The sequence below is a fragment of the Suricata suricatta genome, chromosome 17 (assembly GCF_006229205.1).
Source record: "Suricata suricatta isolate VVHF042 chromosome 17, meerkat_22Aug2017_6uvM2_HiC, whole genome shotgun sequence".
In the NCBI taxonomy this organism is placed as follows: Eukaryota; Metazoa; Chordata; class Mammalia; order Carnivora; family Herpestidae; genus Suricata; species Suricata suricatta.
In genome coordinates this window covers 39,452,576-39,471,790 of record NC_043716.1, presented here as the reverse complement: position 1 = coordinate 39,471,790, position 19,215 = coordinate 39,452,576, and the positions used below count along the sequence as shown (strand labels likewise).

The following is a 19,215-nucleotide window of genomic DNA, read 5'->3' as shown; positions in this document are numbered from 1 at the left end:
GCGCAGCCGGAGGAGGCGGGGCCCAGTGGAGCCAGGCGGGGCCTGGGGAATGCTAGGGCTGGGAGCCGGGTTCCAGCGCGCTGGGGCGGGTCTGGGGGACCCCCTGCGGGTTCAGGGCCGGCCGGGCCGGGCTTATGTGACTGTTTTGACTGCTTTGGGGATGGGCGCGGGGCAGAGTTCGAGCGAAGTTCTGAGGGGTAGGGTGAAAGCTGCAAACGCGCGAGGCTCGGGCCTTCTGCGTGCCCACGCGTGCACGGCGGTGTGCTAGTGCGGACACGCGAAGGGGGGGCAGCCATCCACTTCCTGAACAGGAGGGGGCGCGAGATGGTAGGAGAAGGAGCGAGTCTTTTTGGTTTGGTCTCCCCCCTACACTCACGTCCCGGCAGGGAGTCTTGGGGATAGGAGGGTATGGACTCCAACACACCCACCCGGACAATGGTGACATCATGGCTTCCAGTCCCCATGGCAACGGACTGCCTAGACTGGGGCTGGAGTGGCTTAACCGAGGGCTTGGGCCACCAGGGAAGTGTGCACTGAGTTTCTCCAGCCAGACTCAGGGTGGAAAGTTTTGGGGGAGCTGCGTCCTCTGGTGGATACTTCGGGGAGACAGAGATGGGGAGGAAGAGGAAAATAGAACTGCCCAGAATGACAGCCCTGCTGCAGCCAGAGAAAAGCCCTAAAGTCATTTAAGGCTTGATCCAGAGTCTAACGATGACTACACAACTGTTTTGCATTTGCATGGCATATTTTACCTTTTAAAACTGCTTTTTAAAAAAAAAAAACACATCGGTTATACTCGATTTAATTTTATCTTTTAGAGCGAGCAATATCTTCACCGTTTTACAGAAGGGAAGGTTGAGGCACAGAGTTTAAACAGTCAGATGGAAAGTTTTAAAGACTCGGTCTCCCTGCTCCAAGATATCACTGCAAGACCACATGAATTGGTTACAGATGGGTAGAGTCAGAGCCTGAGGAACAACTTAGTTGGGTTCCAGTCTACAGGTGGCTGGCTCCCCAAATCTAGTGTAAGCTGAGATTTGGGGATCGTCCTTCAGATTGTCCTTTCACATATTGTTTAACTTCCATACGGTTTATTATGAATAAATGAGCAAATTAAGTAGCAGTCTGCATGATCTTAAGATGCCCTCTCGAGGGTCTGCCTCCAGATGTTCCAGGTCTTCACTTTTCGTGTTACTGCAACACCCGCGCGGTGGCCCTTTAAGTCGGCGTGCGAGGCCCCGCCCCCGGCCCGGCGCCCCTCCCCTCCCGCTCGGAGTCCACCACCGCCACTTCTCCCGACGCGCGCCCCGCCCTCCCCAGCTGTGCACCCTCCGTCCAGCTGCGCACAAGTCGGGAGTCCCAGACATGTCGGCGGAGAGAGAGGTAGCCGAGGCGGCCACCGTGGTGGCAGCGGCCGAAGCAGGGGCCGGAGAAGACGTCCCTTCTCAGCCCCCGAAAGCCGAGGTAGCTGGCGACGCCCAGCCACCCGCGCCTTCCGAGGGGGCCGCGGCCGAGTCGCAGACGCCGCTGCGCTGCCTGGTGCTCACGGGCTTCGGCGGCTACGACAAGGTGAAGCTGCAGAGTCGGCCGGCTGTGACCCCGGCCCCCGGGCCCGGCCAGCTGACGCTGCGCGTCCGGGCTTGCGGGCTCAACTTCGCCGACCTTATGGCCCGGCAGGGACTGTACGACCGGCTGCCGCCTCTGCCCCACACTCCGGGCATGGAGGGCGCCGGCACAGTGGTCGCAGTGGGCGAGGGAGTCAATGACCGCAAGGTGAGCGGGCCAGGACGGGGCAGTGCAGCGGAGGGATAGGCTGCCCAGGCCTTGGGGCAGCGGAGCTCGAATGGGCGGGGGCCGGGGGTGTGGCAGGGCGGGGGAAACTGGCACTGATCCAGGTAGGAGGGCATGGAAGGCTTAGGAAGGGAGCCTGTGTACCGAGGGCCCTGGAGAACTGGGTTTATATTGGGGGATAGGGAGTGGCGATGGAGTTATCGCCCCCTCCTCAACCATTTCAATTGCGGCCGCCGCCCAGAAGCCGCCGCCGAGGCTGTGGGTTGGGGTTAGGGGGGAGCACAATAAAGCACCCTTGCGCATGCGCACAATGACCTTGTCAACTCCCACCACCACACACACACCCCCGCCTCGCCCCTCACCACCCTCTTAAAACCACACCTGTACCCGGGCCCACCAGACTCTGCCTGGGTAATTGTGATCCGTAACCCTGAGTACCGATTAGCGCCTCTTTCCCCGAGGGAGCTTAAGAAGCTATGTTGTCAGGGTTGGGCGGGGACGCATGACCCTGCCAGAGCCCCAGTCACATGCAGCCCCGTGGTCTGTGGGGGTGTGAGAAGGCCCCTCCCAGAGCAAGGCCAAAGAGACGAGGCACGCCCATCATGGAGGAGGGGGAGCCTGCCGCTCGCCCTCCCATCGACCTTACACGGCTACTCTGCTCTTGGGGTTGGCGGGGGCGAGATCGGGTCTCTGGATCATTGTCTTAGGCTCTCTGTGTCCCGTGACTGCAATATCTCCTCCTCCAGTGACTCAGCCAGAGGGCCACGACCCCGGGCTACCCTTGGGAAGGCAGGGAACACGCCTCCGCCTTGCTTGAGGAGGACCCTCACCTCAGAAACCCCAGTGTTGTCCCATTTGGACTGCGGTGGGGGGGTGTGGTACCGGGAGCAGGTTGGCCCAGCTCTGCCGGTCTGTTTCTCGTTTCGTTTATCATTAATCTTGGCCACAAACCCGGACACCAGGGAGTTCCAAATGAGCAGCTTTTTGAGAGAGTTGGGGTGAAGCTTTTGCACGTCGTTGGTCTGGGGATTTCTTTTTAAATCGGCCCCCTGCAAGGGAGGCCCCTCAAATGCCACCATCCTCCCGCAAGACCTGCAAGTCCCAGATCCCAGAGCTGGAATTCTTGGACTTATTGTGCTCGCAAACATCTCCTCCGTAAAGGGCTTCTCCCTTAATTCAGCTCTGGCCCCACCCTTTCCACTGACTTATAAGTAATTCTTGAGAAGATATTAAGGAATTTTATGTGTGTGTTGGGGTGTGGGGGGAGTTGTAGTTCATGTTTGAAGGCCACCCACCTAACCTCCCTCCCCATACTTTCCGCTTAGTAAATACAGGATATCCTGTCCAGGGCAACAATCTGATGTAAGAGGCTGGATTCTGTGGGGAGAGCCCTCCCTCCCTCCCTCCTGATGTCTGGACTGGGGAGGGGTCATGGCCCAGCCCTGTGATGGGCTGAGGGGTTGGCATTAGCATGGGTAAGTGAGCGTTGTCCTGAGCCAGACCACGACTGATCGGGGCTGGTCATGACCCAGGCTGACCACACTGCACTTTCCAGCACTCCTGGGCTATTTCTGAGTCTGCTGATCCTGAGGTCCTGGGGTGGAAAGCTTCCGTTCCCCAGACCTCATCTCAGGCCAGTGCTTGCCTGCATCCTCATCAGTGGAGTGCGGGGACGTGGAAAGGAGTGTGTGGGGGAGTCCCATCGCCTCTTCCCATGCATCCCAAGTCTCCTTAATATACAGAATTCCCATCATTCCTGGCAGGGACCAACACAGACCTGGATTTTCCTGGAATAGCACCCACACTTCTCTCTCTGGGGGCTTCAGAGAGTGAGGAGAAGCCTAATCCTTTCTCCTGAGATTGCCGCTTTCCCTCTGCCCTCCTCTTGCCCCCAGATGCTAAGCTGGAGGGAAAGATTCGGTTTTCTTTGCCCAATTTCCCTCCTGCAATGAGGCTCTTGTGCTGGTGGCTGAGACAGTTGGGGGGAAATGCTTCTTCTTGGTGGATGGGGTTGTGTGGCTGTCCTCATCCGTCACCCCTCTCCCTGACACGGGGTGAAGGTGCTTTCTGGGCCCCCAGGACTGGCTCAAACTCTTCTCAGGAGGTAACTGCACCCAGCCATAGCTGCTCAGAGATCTTTAGCTGCACTTTATCATTCTTGTTACTTCATACTACGAACTGCTTCCTATGTGCCAGACACCAGGCTAAAAATTACCAAATGATTTTTTTTTGGCCACTTAAACATCGTAGCTACCCTGTTTTACAGACAGGAAAACTGGGGCTCAAAAAGGTTAAGTAGTTCTTATTTGCCCAAGGTCACACGGTTCCGTAAACAGCAGAGCCCATCTTTCTTTAACCAAAACAGTTTAATCTCTTTAACAACACTTCAAGCTGCCCTAACTAAGCTTCTGTGGCATTCAGGGATCTTACACAATAGTGAAGTATAAGATCTGTAAAGTGGAAATAAGGACTGTCTCTACCTCAAAGAGCAGGTAAGGATTAATCAAGAGTTTATAGACTTATAGCACTTAAGGGCGCCTGGGTGGCTCAGTTGGTTAAGCATCCAGCTTCGGCTCAGGTGATGATCTCACGGTTCATGAGTTTGAGCCCCACATCAGGCTCTGTGCTGACAGCTCAGAGCCTGGAGTCTGCTTCATATTCTATGTCTCCCTCTCTCTCTCTGCCCCTCCCCCACTCACATTCTATTTCTCTCTCTCTCAAAAATAAACATTAAAAAAATTTAAAATAGACTTATAGTACTTATAATAGGGCCTGAACCTTACTAAGCACTCAGTAAAAGTAAATTAGTATTGTTTTTGATGGTATTATGATTATTACAATTACCACGACTACCATGGCTGCTTCTATCTCTACTTCATTGCCAGGAAGAGGGCCTTGTATGTAGCAGGTGATAAATCACCAGTGGGTGAAGGACCGAGGGACTGAATGATGCTCTTCTTCCATTCTTCAAGGTGGGGGACCGGGTGATGGTGTTGATTCGGTCAGGCATGTGGCAGGAGGAGGTGACTGTGTCCGCAGCCCAGACCTTCCAGATGCCTGAGGGCATGACCTTTGAGGAAGCTGCTGCCTTGCTGGTCAATTACATCACAGCCTACATGGTCCTCTTTGACTTCGGCAACCTACGGCCTGGCCACAGCGTCTTGGTACACATGGCTGCAGGTGACAGACCCCCTCCCTGTATCCCCTCCTTACCCCACCCAGATTTCCTTTGGGCCCCTTCCCTGCAGCCTGTCTGGACGGTTGTCATGACAACACCAGGCTGCCTCGGCCTATGGCTCCCAGAGGCCTCTGCAGTATTGTTGCCGTGGTAACATTCAGGAACCGGGTCTAGCCTGGTGTGCTATCCATAGCAACGCGCCCTCACCCAGCACACCCCCTCCTTTGCCAGCTACCCTCCCCCCCCCCAATTCTCAATTATGGAAATTGGATGGGGTGATGAGGAGAGAAGGCCTCAAAATGGGCCCAGGTAAAATGAAGGTGATGAGCGGAGTCCTTGAGAGGCAAGAATGGAGAGCGGGGGGCGGGTGACTCCACATCCCCTCCTTATGAAAATGTCTTGCTGCAGGGGGTGTGGGTATGGCCGCCGTGCAGCTGTGCCGCACAGTGGAGAATGTGACGGTGTTCGGCACGGCTTCGGCCAGCAAGCATGAGCTGCTAAAGGAGAATGGGGTCACACACCCCATCGACTACCATACGACCGACTATGTGGATGAGATCAAGAAGGTCTCCCCCAAAGGTGGGATAGGGGTATGGGCAGGGGCAGGATGGGGCATTCCAGATCTATGGATCCTAATGCTGTCCCTGGGACCCCCTGCTCTGTGACAGGAGTGGACATCGTCATGGACCCTCTGGGTGGGTCAGATACTGCCAAGGGCTACAACCTCCTCAAACCCATGGGCAAAGTGGTCATCTATGGTGAGTTAGTGGGCTGGGGATGGAGGGGAGAGGCAGGGTGGGTCTGGAGGATAGGATGCAGGGGCCCAGGGCCTCCAGTGCTCAAGGGAGCATCAGGGTGGGGGCTGGCCTGGGTAATGTACTCAAACTGCTGCCTCTGGGGGGACAGCTGCTGTCATTCTCGGTCACTACTTTTCCTGCGAGTCACAGCGAATTCTGTGTTCTTTCTGTGCTCATGTTTGGGGCTTTTTCCAGATGCAAAATCCATCAGCCTGCCTTCCTTTGTCCTGGGCTTCTTGATCAGGCTGCATTTTCATTTGAAAAATGATTTCACACATATTGCACCTGGATGGCTCAGTTGGTTCAGCATCCAACTTCGGCTCAGGTCATGAGTTCAAGCCCCGCATCAGGATCTGTGCTGACAGCTCAGAGCCTGGAGCCTGCTTCGGATGCTGTGTATCTCTCTCTCACTGCCCCTCCCCAGCTCACACTCTTTTTGTCTCTCTCTCCAAAATAAATTGAAAGAAAGAAAGAAGGAAGGAAGGAAGGAAAACTATTTCACACACACACAAATCAACAAATAAATAGTCGGGCAATTTTTGAGTCATCTGGAGTCCGTCTGGGCCTGGCAGCCTGCAGGTGGGGGGATTTCCCCATCACTCCCCAGCACTGCTATGGGTGATTATAAAAGGCCCAACAGGGGCAGATGAGCATGAATTCGGACAGGGACGTGCCCAGCACCTGGATTCACAGGCTACCACGTCTCCTTATCCCTCAGGGATGGCCAACCTGCTGACCGGCCCCAAGCGGAACCTGATGGCCCTGGCACGCACTTGGTGGAACCAGTTTAGTGTGACGGCATTGCAGCTGCTGCCAGCCAATCGAGCGGTGTGCGGCTTCCACCTGGGCTACCTGGAGAACGAGGCAGAGCTAGTCAGTGGCGTGGTGGCCCGCCTCCTGGCTCTGTACAACCAGGGCCGCATCAAACCCCACATTGACTCTGTCTGGCCCTTTGAGAAGGTGAGTGTGATGGCTGGGCTGGGGGTGGGGGGCAGGGGAGGGCCCCTGAAGGCTGGGCCCCCAGGGGTAGGATTCCTGGGAAGGGGAGCGCTGACTCCTCTAGGCTGGCCCTCTCAAGGGGCTGGATGGCGCTGGGAGCAGAGTCTTGTCTTCCTGTCCAGGTGGCGGATGCCATGAGGCAGATGCAGGAGAAGAAGAATGTGGGCAAAGTCCTCCTGGTGCCTGGACCCGAGAAGGAGAACTAGGGCCGGGGCTGGCAGACCCTCGGGACCTGGGAAGAGAGAAGCTAGGGAGCCACATTGTGTTGGTTGCCAGACTCTCTTACATTTCGTCCTCCTCAACGCTCTCTGACCACTCGCCCCCAAAGGTCTCCGTGGTAATGACCTCGCCCCTGCCCTGTTCTTTCTCCTTAGGCAGGGCCCCCTCCCCCCTTCCTGCCCTCTGAAGAGGTTGGGAAGTGACCACTTGGATGTCTGGGCCCTGCCAAGGGGACAGGGAGGGTCAGAGGGAGGCCGGCTGCTTCCTGCCCCCACCCTTTCCCTGGGCCTGCTGTGCTGCTTTTGTGCCAAGGTTAGCCAGTCCTTTTCCGTCCAGTTCTGTGTGCTTCCACCTCTGCCTTGTCTCCCCTCCTGCCCCTGCTCCCTTCCCTGCAAAGAATCAAAATGTCAGCTCAGGATATGGGGCCTATCTGTGTGGATCCAACATGTCCCTGTCTTGCCCTCGTGTCCCTTCAGCCAGCTGGTGCCCACCTCTGAACTCTGTTGCCTCGTTGCATGGCCTTGTCCTCGGGTCCCCGTCTCCTTGAGCACAGCTGGGCTTCTTCCACCTCCGGGTTTTCTGCCACTCTTAACCAAGGTTGCCTCTTCCAACGAGGGTGGGAATCTGACCTCTTCCCTAGGTCCTGATTCTGTGGGAGGGACACAGAGCTCCCCCCACCACCCCACCCTTCACTGAGTTCTAGTGGATTTGTTCTCAGTGCCTTAGCAACGGAAAACCTGTGCTTGAGAGTGTGGGTGGGTGGGTGGGTGGGGTCCCTGTCTCACACCTCCTCCTCCATCCCTGTACTCCCCAGTGCCTTCCTCATTCTGGTGGAGGTGGGCTCTTGCTGCCTCTCTGTCCCACACTGCCAAAAATCTGTGTGCGTGTGCCGGTGGGGGTTGGGGGGAGCAGCCCCTAGCCTCCCGGGGTCTGTGCCGTGTCCCGTCTCTGGGGCTGTCATTTCTCTCTGGCTGCTTGAGGAGAAAAAGGTGGGGCAGCGTTCTCAGCCTTGCAGATAAGTGTGGCATTTACCAGCCAGAGCTCTGAGAGGCAATGCCATCTGTTTCTTGTTCTGGGACCAAAGTCAAAATCGAAGCACATTTCCCGTGTCGTCAAGGGAGGCCCACTACCTTCTCAGAGCAGGAGGGCAGCTTTTCAAACTCAGCCCCAAACTTTGTTTACATGGGTGGGGAGATGGAACAGGGGAATAAGGAGAGGGGTGGTTAGGACCTGGGCTGCCGGAACCAAAGTGGGGGACTTGCTGGCACAGGGTACAACTCCCTCTGCTCCCAGATACGGAATTAGGGAGGGTTACTGCCCAGCTGTTGCCAATGGGAGGTGGGGGGAGGGGCTCAGCCTCTTCAGTGTCTACACGAGGCCTAAACGTGTGAAGGGCGATTTCTGCTTTTGTGTACCCCACCCCCTACCATTACCGAAGCTGCCTTTGTGTTTGTGTCAATAAAAAGCCAAACCCTGGGTCCTGGATGTTGCCTCTGAGAGTGGAGGGGAAGGTGGGCTCCTGGAAGGTTAGGGCTCCTCCTTCCGTGCTCACATCCAGTTTCCTTTCAGGAAATGAAATGAGAAGACAGTCACGCCACTTTTGTTGTTCTCGGGCCAATTTCATAAGCCATAATCCCGGCCGCTGTTGACCAGCACCATGTGCACCGTGTCTCCCACCTGTGCACCCAACTCCAGCCAGTTCGAGAGGCTTGGCAGGGGTGCGGGTGAGGGGGTGAGAAGGGCAGCCTCTTAGCCCAACGAGGTTGAGGTGCTGGTGAAGATCGCCAGGCCCCGTTGGCCTGGGGGCACGGCTGTTAGGGCCTCCACCTCCCCACCTCCCTGGGAGGGCTTCTGGAAGTAGATCTCCAGGATGTCCTGCAGCTCCGGGCCCTCCAGGACGTCAGGAATGTTGAGCACCAGCACTGATTGGGCCACTGGCTGGAACACGATCTGGAAAAGGAGCCAGGAGATGGGCAAGGCTCGTGGGAGCCAGGGACTGGGGGCAGGCAGTGCCCCCTGGGGACTGGGAAGGGCCAGGAGCCCTGGGAGGCTGGCCGATGGTGGGGAGGGCAGTGGAGTCTGGGAGCTCTGATCCCTTCTTGGGCAAGTTTCTGGCAGGCAGACAGTTTTCCGGCCCAGCCACCAATTCACCTTCCCACTTACCTCTGCCTTTTCGATCTCCCCAGTTAGGAAGGGTGAGATTCTCAAAGGGAAGCTTTTCGTGCCCAGTGGCACTGTAAACTGGCCAGTCCGGCACAGGTTCTGGGCCACTGCGGGGACAGAGAGGGATGGACTTCTAGCATCCAGGGCTCTTCTCCCCTGTGGCCCGACGCATGAGCCCCAATCTCATTGGCAGGGCCCTCACCTGCCTCCGTAGTGAAACTCAGCATGACACCCCCTGGCAGCAGCTTCCGACTCTCCACATCGCCACCCCCGTTCCTGGTCTTGCCAAAGAAGATCTCCAGCTTGTCCAGCAGCTCCTCCTCACTCAGCCTGAGCCCTGCAGGAAACCCAGTGACCAGCACACTGCTCCTGCTTATCTGTCTGGACACCTAGGGGCAGACAGGAAGGAGAGGTACAGCCCCGCTCCTCCCCTTGCACAAGTGCACGGCACCCCCTGCATGTCCCCAACGCTGCAGTTCTGTCACCTGCACGGCGGTCACCATGGGCAGCTCCAAGGACTGGACCTGCACCCGCAGCCAGCACTCTTCGATGTCGATCTTATGCTCCTTTTGCTGTAGCACCCTCTGGGCCACTGGGTCGGGGGAGCAGGGTCAGTACTGGGAAGCCTCCCAGCCTCCCTCCCAGGGGCCTCTGCGAGAGCTCACCCTTGGGGTCATCGAAGGTGACCAAAGCAGAGCCTCCAGGCAGAGGGTAGCAGATCCGGAGTTTGGAAACCAAAGACTTGGGCGCTTCTGTGCCCTGCTGAGTGTGTCCTCGGAACACCAGGGGGACCAGGGGCACTGGGAATGGGACCTGGAGGTGGGGGAGAGGAGGCAGATGCAGCCTTCAAGTGGGGGGAGAAGCCACAGCACCCTACAAGGAAAGTGTCCCATGGGATTGATGCCGGGGATGAGTACACTCGTGGAAAGGAGAGCCGGATACATGGGTGGACGAACATAGGTCAAGCCCCTAGGAACACTTGCCACACAAGATGTTAGTTGTCCTCAGAAGCCTGCGAGTTTGGGAGCTCTGCGTTACAGATGGGAAGACAGGTCCAGAGAGTTCAAGTCCCACACTGGAGGTCATGCAGCAAGGAAGTGGCAGAGCCAGGAGAGAAACTCATTCTGTCCACCGCGACATCCCCCTCTCCCAGCGTACCTGGTCCTGATGGGGGACGTCCCCAAGTTCCGTCCTCCGCTGCTGCAGCTCCTGCAGCCTCGCCTTTAGTCTGGCCTGCTCCTCCCGAAGGGCACGGAGGGTCTGTTGGGGCAGGGAAATGACCAGACATCCATCTGCCTTCCCAGAGAATGAGCCCAGGGGAAAGGGACCCGATTATGGGCTCCCTGCACAGCAGAACTGATGCTCAGCTCCGGAACAGCCAGCCCCTCCCCCCTGGCCTGGGCAGGCCCTGGCCCACTCTGCTCAGGACTCGGCCTCATCTCAGCTGGGGGACAGGGGCAGAAGGAGCCCTCTCAGCAGCCAGGGCTGCTTCATTCCAGAAGCATTTAACTTCATTCCAGAGCTTGCATTTAACGGATGCTGAGCTCCTGCCATGGGGTACTGGGCACTGACACAGGGCAATGGGGGACAAGAGGCTGGCTCTCGGGTCTGTGCAAAACAGTACCCAAGACAGGGTCACCCTCCAATGACAGATTGTGGAGGACATCAGGAATATGGAGGAGGGACAACCCCATAGGGCTTAACATAACTAGGGAGGCCCCTGGGAGGAGTGGGGGCGTAGAGTGGCAAAATGTCATACTATTAGCTAGCTTTTTAAAAAAATGTTTGTTTTTGAGAGAAAGAGAGAGCTCGAGCACATGAATGGGGGAGGGGCAGAGAGAAAGAGAGAGAGAGAGAGAGAGAGAGAGAGAGAATCCAAAGCAGGCTCCACACTGTCAGTGCAAAGTCCAATACGAGGCTCGAGCCCACGAACTGTGAGATCATTGCTGGAGCTGGAGTGGGATGTTCAACAGACTGAGCCATCCAGGTGCCTCAGCTATCATTTATTGAGCATTTACTATATGTCAGGCACTCTGTTAAGCTTTAATTATAATTTTCTTCTGTCTTTCTTTCTTTGAGAGAGCACACAGGAGAGGGAAAAAGAGAGAAATCTCAAGCAGGCTCCATGCCCAGCACAGACTCCAACTTGGGGGCTCGATCCTATGACCCTAGGATCATGCCTGAGCTGAAATCAAGAGTTGGATACTCAACCAACTGAGCCACGCAGGCGCCCTATGCTAAGCTTTTTATGGCTTTTATATGGCTTAGTTCTTGAAACAACCCTGTAAAATAAGTTTACTCTTGTCCTTATTTTACAGAAGAGGAAACTGAAGCTCAGAGAGGCTAAGTGACTTGCCGGAAGTCATTCAGCCCTATGCAGTCTGACTCCAGACTGCTAATCTGTGCTGTACAGTGAAGATGTCAAGCACAGAGTGGCGGAGCAATTTACCCCCATCTCCCAGCTTGTCCCTTGACTGCCATTCTTTCCACTGTGCTGAGCAGCCTTTCACGCTGGGTGTGATTTGGAGCAGGTCCAGAGACGGAGAGTGACAACACGGGCAGGGGAATGACACCAGGGATACGAATAAATGCACCTTTGTTTGTGGGATGGAGTAGATGTTAGCTGGCAGAGGTCACTCTGTGGTTGGGGAGCCTGGTAAATAAGGTCGGCTCAGAGGAGTGTGAGCTCACTGGGGAAGGCGGGACTCTGTCCTAGTCATCTCTGTATCCCCAGTGTTCAGCAGAGTCCCTGGCACAAAACAGGCATTCAGTAAATGTGTTGAATGAATGAATGGATGGAGTGAATTAATGACAGAATGGGAGGATATTACACAGGGCATTGAAGACATTCAGTGTGAGTTCACTCTATTTTAAGTAGAGAAAAACTAGGGCTTGACCAAATAATGCTGGTTTATAAGTAGTGAGAAATGTACCTAGTTCTTTATTTAAAAAAATTTATGTCTTTATTTTGAGAGACAGAGACAGAGAGTGAGCAGGGGAGGGGCAGAGAGAGAGGGAAACACAGAATAGGAAGCAGGCTCCAGGCTTTGAGCTGTCAGCACAGAGCCTGATGCAAGGCTTTGAATCCATGGACTATGAGATCATGACCTGAGCTGAAGTCGGACGCTTAACTGACTGAGCCACCCAGGCGCCCCGGTACCTAGTTCTTTATATGTTCACAAACAAGGTGCCTTTAAGAGCCAAATAGATGACATCAATGAGCCCAGGCAGCCAGTGTAGACCGTAAAGAGTCACAAACTAGAAAGAGCATGTCCTTACTAAAGTGGCAACTTCTCAGCTCCAACCAAGATTTTCTTTTCTTTTTTTTAAAGTTTATTTATTTATTTTGAGAGAGCAAGAGCATGTGCAGGAGGGGGGAAGGGCAGAGAAAGTGAGAGAGAATCTGACGCAGGCTCTGCACTAGGAGTGTGGAGCTCAAACCCACAAACCAGGAGATCATGGCCGGAGCCGAAACCAAGAGTCAGACACTTAACCAACTGAGCCACCCAGGTGCCCCATCCAACCAAGATTTTCTCGCATGGGAATGTGGTTCCTGGATCCTGTATCTTCCTTTTTTTTTTTTTTTTTTTAAGTAAAGCTCTATGCCCAACATGGGGCTTGAACCCAAGATCAAGAGCCATGTGCTCTACCAACTGAGCTGGCCAGATGCCCTGTATCTTCCCCTTTAAAAAAAATATTTATTTATTTGGGGGGAGAATACAAGCAGGAGAGGGGCAGAGAGAGGGGGACAGAGACTCTGAAGCAGGCTCTGCACTGACACGCTGACAGCAGGGAGCCCGATGTGGGGCTCGAACTCATGAACATCAAATCATGACCTGAGCCAAAGTCAGATACTCACCTGACTAAGCCACCCAGGTGCCCCCCACCTCCGTATCTTCCCATTTTTAAGTAAAATAGAAATCCAATTTTTTATTTGAAAGAGATGGCTGAATTATAAAAATATAAGAAAAAGAAAGTTTAAAAAAGAAAAATGAAATACATATTAAGACATTTTGAGCTAGATAGTTCATTCTCGTTACTTCTGCTTTAAATCTTGATCTAATTGTACATAATTGTTTGAAAATCTAGTAATTGGCAATGCTATTTAATAAAATAGCTTTGGGCGCCTGGGTGGCTCAGTTGATTAAGCATCCAACTGTCGGTTTAGCTCAGGTTATGATCTCACAGTTTCATGGATTCAAGCCCTTTGTTGGGCTCCGTGCTGACAGTGCAGAGCCTGCTTGGGATTCTCTCTCTCTCTCTCTCTCTCTCTCTCTCTCTCTCCTTCTCCCCATTGTGCTGTCTCTCTCTCTCAAAATAAATAAATAAACTTAAAAAGTAATAAAATAAAATAAAATAATAAGGTAAAATAGCTTTTAAAAAGGGCAGCAGCATGGCTCGGTCAGTTAAGCACCCGACTCTTGATCTCAGCTCAGGTCATGATCTCATGGTTTGTGAGTTTGAGCCTCACATCAGGCTTTGCTCCAGTAATTCGAGCCTGCTTGGGATTCTGTCTCTCCCTCTCTCTGTCCCTCCCCCTCACCCCCCACTCTCTCTCTCTCTCTCTGTTTCTCTCTCAAAGTAAATAAGTAAACTTTAAAAAAGTAATGAATAAATAAATAGCTTAATAAAAATAAATACAGAGTTAAATTTTTAAAAATATTTATTTATTTTTGAGAGAGAGACAGAGTACAAGTTGGGAAGGAGGAGGAGAGAGAAGGAAACACAGGATCCAAAGAAGGCTCCAGGCTCTAGGCTCTTAGCACAGAGCCTGGTGCTGGGCTCGAACCCACAGACCACAAGATCATGACCTGAGCCAAAGACACACACTCAACTGACTGAGCTGCCCAGGTGCCCCAATATAGAGTTTTTCTAAATGTTTGTTTATTTTGAGAAAGAGCGAGTCATCGAGGGTGCATGAGCAGGGGAGGGGCAGAAAGAGAGAGGGAGAGAATCCCAAGCAGGTTTCATACTGTCAGTGTAGAGCCCTACTCCTGGGTTCGATCCCATGAACCGTGAGATCATGACCTGATCCAAAATCAAGAGTCAGACACTTAACTCACTGAGCCATCCAGGCGCCCCCTCAAGATTTTAAAAGAACCACTGGAGGGGCGCCTGGGTGGCTGAGTTGGTTAAGCATCCAGCTTCAGCTCAGGTCATGATCTCACATCTGTGGGTTCGAGCCCTGCATTAGGCTCTGTGCTGACAGCTAGCTCAGAGCCTGGAGCCTGCTTCAGATCCTGTATCTCCCTCTCTCTCTGACGCTCCCCTGCTCACACTGTCTCTCTCTGTCTCTCAAAAATAAATAAAAAATATTAAAAAATAAATAAATAAAAGAACCACTGGAGCAGGGGAGTTCAGATCTAATATCAGTAGGAGATGGAGAAGACCGAGGGAAGATTTCTGAGGGAGGTGAGGTGGTGGACATGGTATTTAAGAGAGCAACTTGGCCGCCATGGCAGGATGAGCCAGAGCAGCAGGAACTGGGGAGTGAGACTCGGAGATTCTAATTCCTCCGGACGTGACAAGCTGAGCCAGACCCGGGCAATGGCCAAGCATGGGCGAGCACATTTCATGAAGCCCCCGGACTCTGTGGATGTTAATATTAAGGAGACAGAAAGGACAAACTGGAGAGGCAATGCCAAGGTTGAAGACCTGGGTGTCAAGAACTTGGTAGAATCCACTGCCACAGCAGGCAAGGGAAGAGAGCCAGTGTTACTGGGGGCCCGCTAGGTGCCCGGCACAGTTGGGCTCTACCTCATTTAAGTATCAAAAAAATGCCTCCTCTCTCCAACTCCCAACTGAAACTTCTCTCTTCTAGGACCTTCCTCTTCTGCTGCTGCTTTTTTTTTTTTTTAACATTTATTTATTTTTGAGAGACAGAGCATGAACAAGGGAGGGACAGAGAGAGAGGGAGACACAGAATCCAAAGTAGGTTCCAAGCTTTGAGCTAGCTGTTAGCATAGAGCTCGAGGCAGAGCTCAAACCCACAAACCATGAGATCATGACCTGAGCTGAAGTCGGACACTCAACTGACTGAGCCACCCAGGAGCCCCTTCTTAAGGACAGCACAGGTTGACTGTAGTCACTTACATGAATTCAACTACACATGCTATTATTTGTGTGACATGATAACATGGTCTCCTAAATGCGAGCCAATGTGCATCTGGTGCTTAATGAAAAAAACTGCAGTCCATTGTACATTGAGGTCATTGACAGGCTGTAAATTCCGGATACTGTAGCAGTGAGTTAATGATTTAAGATTAATGTGGACTGCCTACATTCTTCTGCTTTACTTGCGAAATCTATAACCTAACCACCCCATGAGATAAAATCTCCTGCTGCCTACGTTCATCATAGGGTATTGAGAGGCTGTTCAGCGTAACGATTAAGAACACAAACTCTGGGGGCGCCTAGGTGGCTAACTTCGTTGGTTGGGCGTCCGACTTCAGCTCAGGTCATGATCTCACAGTTTGTGGGTTCGAGCCCCGCGTTGGGTTCTGTGCTGACAGCTCAGAGCCTGGAGCCTGCTTCAGATTCTGTGTCTCCCTCTCTCTCTGCTTCTCTTTCTCTCTCTCTCTCTCTCTCAAAATAAAGACAAAAAAAAAAAGAACACAAATTCTGGAGCCAAACCTCTGAGGCTTACATCCAGCTCCTTTTAGTACTACAAGACAATGAACAAGTTACTTAGTTCTCTGTGCCTTGGTTTCCTCATCTGTAAAATGGGCATAATAGCAATTTCCACCTATAATTTTGTTGGAAACAATGGCGCCTGGCACACGATGAGTGCTATGTTGAATGTTTTCTATTTTCTGAATCCTCACTTTATACATGAGGAACCTGAGGTTTGTCAGGGTTAATTAATGGGTAAAAGCAAGTCAAACTCAAGGCCGATGAAGACACATACACTCAGGGACAGGACTTGGTGGAAATGACTCTGGGTTGGAGCAGCATGTGGTAAAAGAAGAAGAGCTCTTAGAGGCACAGAGCTTTAAAAAGGTAATCTTTGGGGCGCCTGGGTGGCTCAGTCAGTTGAGCGTTGGACTTTGGCTAGGTCATGATCTTGCAGTTTGTGATTTAGAGTCCTGTGTCCGCTTGCTGCTGTCATCAAGGAGCCCGCTTCAGATCTTCTGTCCCCCTCTCTCTCTGACCCTCATACCCTTCTCTCAAAAATAAGTCAACATTAAAAAAAAAAGTCATAAGGGTGCCTGGGGAGCTCAACTGGTTAAGTGTCCGACTCTTGTTTTGGCTCAGGTCATAATCTCACGGTCGTGAGATCGAGCCCCACGTCGGGCTCTGCTCTGAAAGTGTGGAGCTTGCTTGGGATTCTCTTTTCCTCTCTGACTGCCCTCCTCCCCCATTCACATGCTCTCTCTCTCTCAAAATAAATAAAAATAAACTTTAAAAAAAAGTCATAAAAAAGAAAGTCTCCTGAACCCACCTTAGAGGTAGGAGTGAAATGGAGGCAAGTCAAGATAATCTTGGGGAACCAGGGTTCTGAAAGGTTGGCAGTAATATTAAGAATAACAAGGGGCGCCTGGGTGGCTCAGTCAGTTGAGCGTCTGACTTTGGTTCAGGTCATGATCTCAGTTTGTGGGTTCAAGCTCCTGCAGCCAGGAGCCTGCTTTGGATTCTGTGTCTCCCTCTCTCTCTGCCCTTCCTCCACTCATGCTCTGTCTCTCTGTCTCTCTGTTTCTCTCAAAAATGAATAAACATTAAAAAAAAATAACAAACACATATTGTAGGTTTAGGAGGTGCCACCCAGAGAGCTAAGTTTTTACTCCATTGATTTATAGATTATCTGTTTAATTTTTTTCTTAAGTAGTTTATATACCCAACGTGGGGCTGAACTCATGACCCTGAGATCAAGAGTGGCATGCTCCATGCCAACTGAGCCAGTCAGGTGCCCATGTCTGCTTTAAATCTTGCAGGTGGGCATTCCTGTGAGAAAGTGTTACCATCATTCCCATTATATAGATGAGGAAATGGAGCTTAGACTATACATTTTATTTTTTCATTTTTTAAAAAATTTATTTTTGAGAGAGAATAATGCTTTTACTTATTTTTGAGTGGGAGAGGAACAGAGAGAGGGAGACACAGAATCCGAAGCAGGCTCCAGGCTCTGAGCTGTCAGCACAGAGCCCGTTGCGGGGCTCGAATTCACAAATTTCGAGATCATGACCTGAGCTGAAGTTGGACCCTTAACCGACTTAGCCACCCAGGTGCCCCTAGACTATACATTTTAGAGAGGCTAATTAATTGCCCAAGGCTACACAATTGGAGGAACCAGGATTTGGCACCAGACAGGCAGGCTCTAGAGCCTGTGATCTATCTTTTAAGATTTTATTTTATTTTGAAGTTTATTTATTTATTTGGGGTGGGGAGGGGCAGAGGGAGAGAGAGAGAATCCCAGGCAGGCTCTGTCCTGTCAGCGCAGAGCCTGGTGCGGGGCTTGCACTCATGAATCTTGAGATCATGCCCTGAGCCAAAGTCCAGAGTTGGGCACTTAACTGAGACATTCAGGTGCTCCTTTAAAGGTTTTTTTTTTTTTTTAAAGTAATCTCTACACCCGATGTGGGGCTCAAATTTACAACCCTGAGATTAAGAGTTGCAGGCTCTACCGACTCAGCTGGCCCTGAGCCTGTGATCTTTCTTCCTACATTTGAGGGGCAAATGAAAAATTCCCAAGCAAGACATCGGTGTATTTATAACAGATGGCGTAGTATGAGGGAGGGGAAACCGGAAGAAACTGGAGAGGGGAGGAGCTTCATTCATTCAGCCGCTGTTTATTGAGTGCTGAGTGCATAACAGCCACGGTGGTGGGGCGGGGGGGGGGGGGGGGGGGGCGCGCAGGCTCAATCCAGCAGGAGTAGGATCTTTCACAGGTCAGGAAAGGGAGGGGCACAGCTCACAGTGGGAAGCTGAGCTCTCAGAGGCGGGACATGTCTCCCTGTGACCCGGAAGAGGGCCGAAGGTTCAGCTGAAATGAACAATAAGGTGAGGGTCTATTTCAACTCTAAGATGAAATATGAGGGGAAGTCTGTTGGGCAAGATCTCAGGAGACAAGGGTGTGCACAAGGCTTACACTTTTTGGGTCATAGAACACTTCGAGTATCTAATGGGCACTACGGATTCTCTCTCAGGAAAATGCACATTCACACAAGGAGTGCACGAGCTCCTGAGGTGCAGGTTATCGAACTTTGAGGCAGTGGGTTAGGGGAGAGGGAATCCTACCCATGTTTCTCCCCAGACCTTCAGCAAGTCTTAAGAGCTTGGCCTCCAGACCCGGAGATACCTGCAGATTTCCAGCCAAGAGGAATGCTCCTCCGCTTCTCTCCCCTCCCCCCAACACACTCCTCCTCACTTACGGTATCGGCATCGGCATCGGCATCGTGGGTCACTGACATGGGCCTGGGGTCCGGGCGGCAAGAGCTGAGGCTTCAGAGCTGGGCACAAAGTGGCAGTGTCCACAGTGACTAAACTCTTGCTTGTACCTTCTGACAGGCTTTAGTCACCTCTAGGCCAGACCTGAAATACACTTCTGATGTAGAAGCGGCAGGCTCTTTGCTTCCACTTTCATTTCACCAAAATCCCTGCCCGTTAGATAGTCACACGCCCCCAGCTGGTTTCCCCACCCCTGGGAGGAGCCTTTCTGGTCTTTGAAGTTGACTTTACCCATTTAGGGGGCCTCAGGAGAAGCTAGATGTGGGGCCCAATCTACCACTCATTCTCAGCACAAGCCTGTTGGTAGAATTTTGTTTTCGTTTTTATTTTTTATTTTTGACAGACAGTGCGAGCAGGGGAGGGTCAGAGAGAGGGAGATGCAAAATCCAAAGCAGGCTCCAGGCTGAGCTGTCAGCAGAGCCCAATGTGGGGCTTGAACCCATGAACCATGAGATCATGACCCAAGCCAAAGTCAGACACCCAACCAACTGAGCCACCAAGCGGCCCTGAATTAACTTAAATCTTAAAAAACCCCACAAAGTTGGTTCCATTTTACGGAGGAGCTTGTAGGCTTCTGAGGGAGAGAAACTTGAAGTCCTACTGCTAGGAAGCATGTGTCCAGAG

The 19,215-nt window shown here is 52.5% G+C and overlaps 2 protein-coding genes across 3 annotated transcripts; one reads left to right on the top strand and one right to left on the bottom strand.

Annotated features, from left to right (window-relative positions):
- The first annotated feature begins 1,285 nt into the window (after window positions 1-1,285).
- On the top strand, window positions 1,286-8,464 carry VAT1 (vesicle amine transport 1). 2 transcript variants are annotated; one of them, XM_029926904.1, is made up of 6 exons: window positions 1,286-1,773; window positions 4,764-4,971; window positions 5,378-5,548; window positions 5,638-5,727; window positions 6,485-6,726; window positions 6,888-8,464. In XM_029926904.1, the coding sequence occupies exons 1-6, from the start codon at window positions 1,366-1,368 to the stop codon at window positions 6,969-6,971; spliced, it is 1,203 nt and encodes a 400-aa protein (XP_029782764.1). In that variant the 5' UTR covers window positions 1,286-1,365; the 3' UTR covers window positions 6,972-8,464. The 2 variants fall into 2 exon arrangements, with proteins under 2 accessions (XP_029782764.1, XP_029782765.1); XM_029926905.1 differs by having other exon boundaries at window positions 1,287-1,569.
- A 118-nt stretch (window positions 8,465-8,582) lies between these two features.
- IFI35 (interferon induced protein 35) lies at window positions 8,583-18,946 on the bottom strand. The gene is made up of 7 exons (XM_029926914.1): window positions 18,516-18,946; window positions 10,306-10,407; window positions 9,813-9,960; window positions 9,633-9,739; window positions 9,350-9,536; window positions 9,148-9,254; window positions 8,583-8,934 (listed from the first exon to the last, which is right to left on the bottom strand). Exons 1-7 carry the CDS (start codon window positions 18,552-18,554, stop codon window positions 8,734-8,736), a joined length of 891 nt encoding a protein of 296 aa, XP_029782774.1. The 5' UTR covers window positions 18,555-18,946; the 3' UTR covers window positions 8,583-8,733.
- Between the last annotated feature and the right edge of the window lie 269 nt (window positions 18,947-19,215).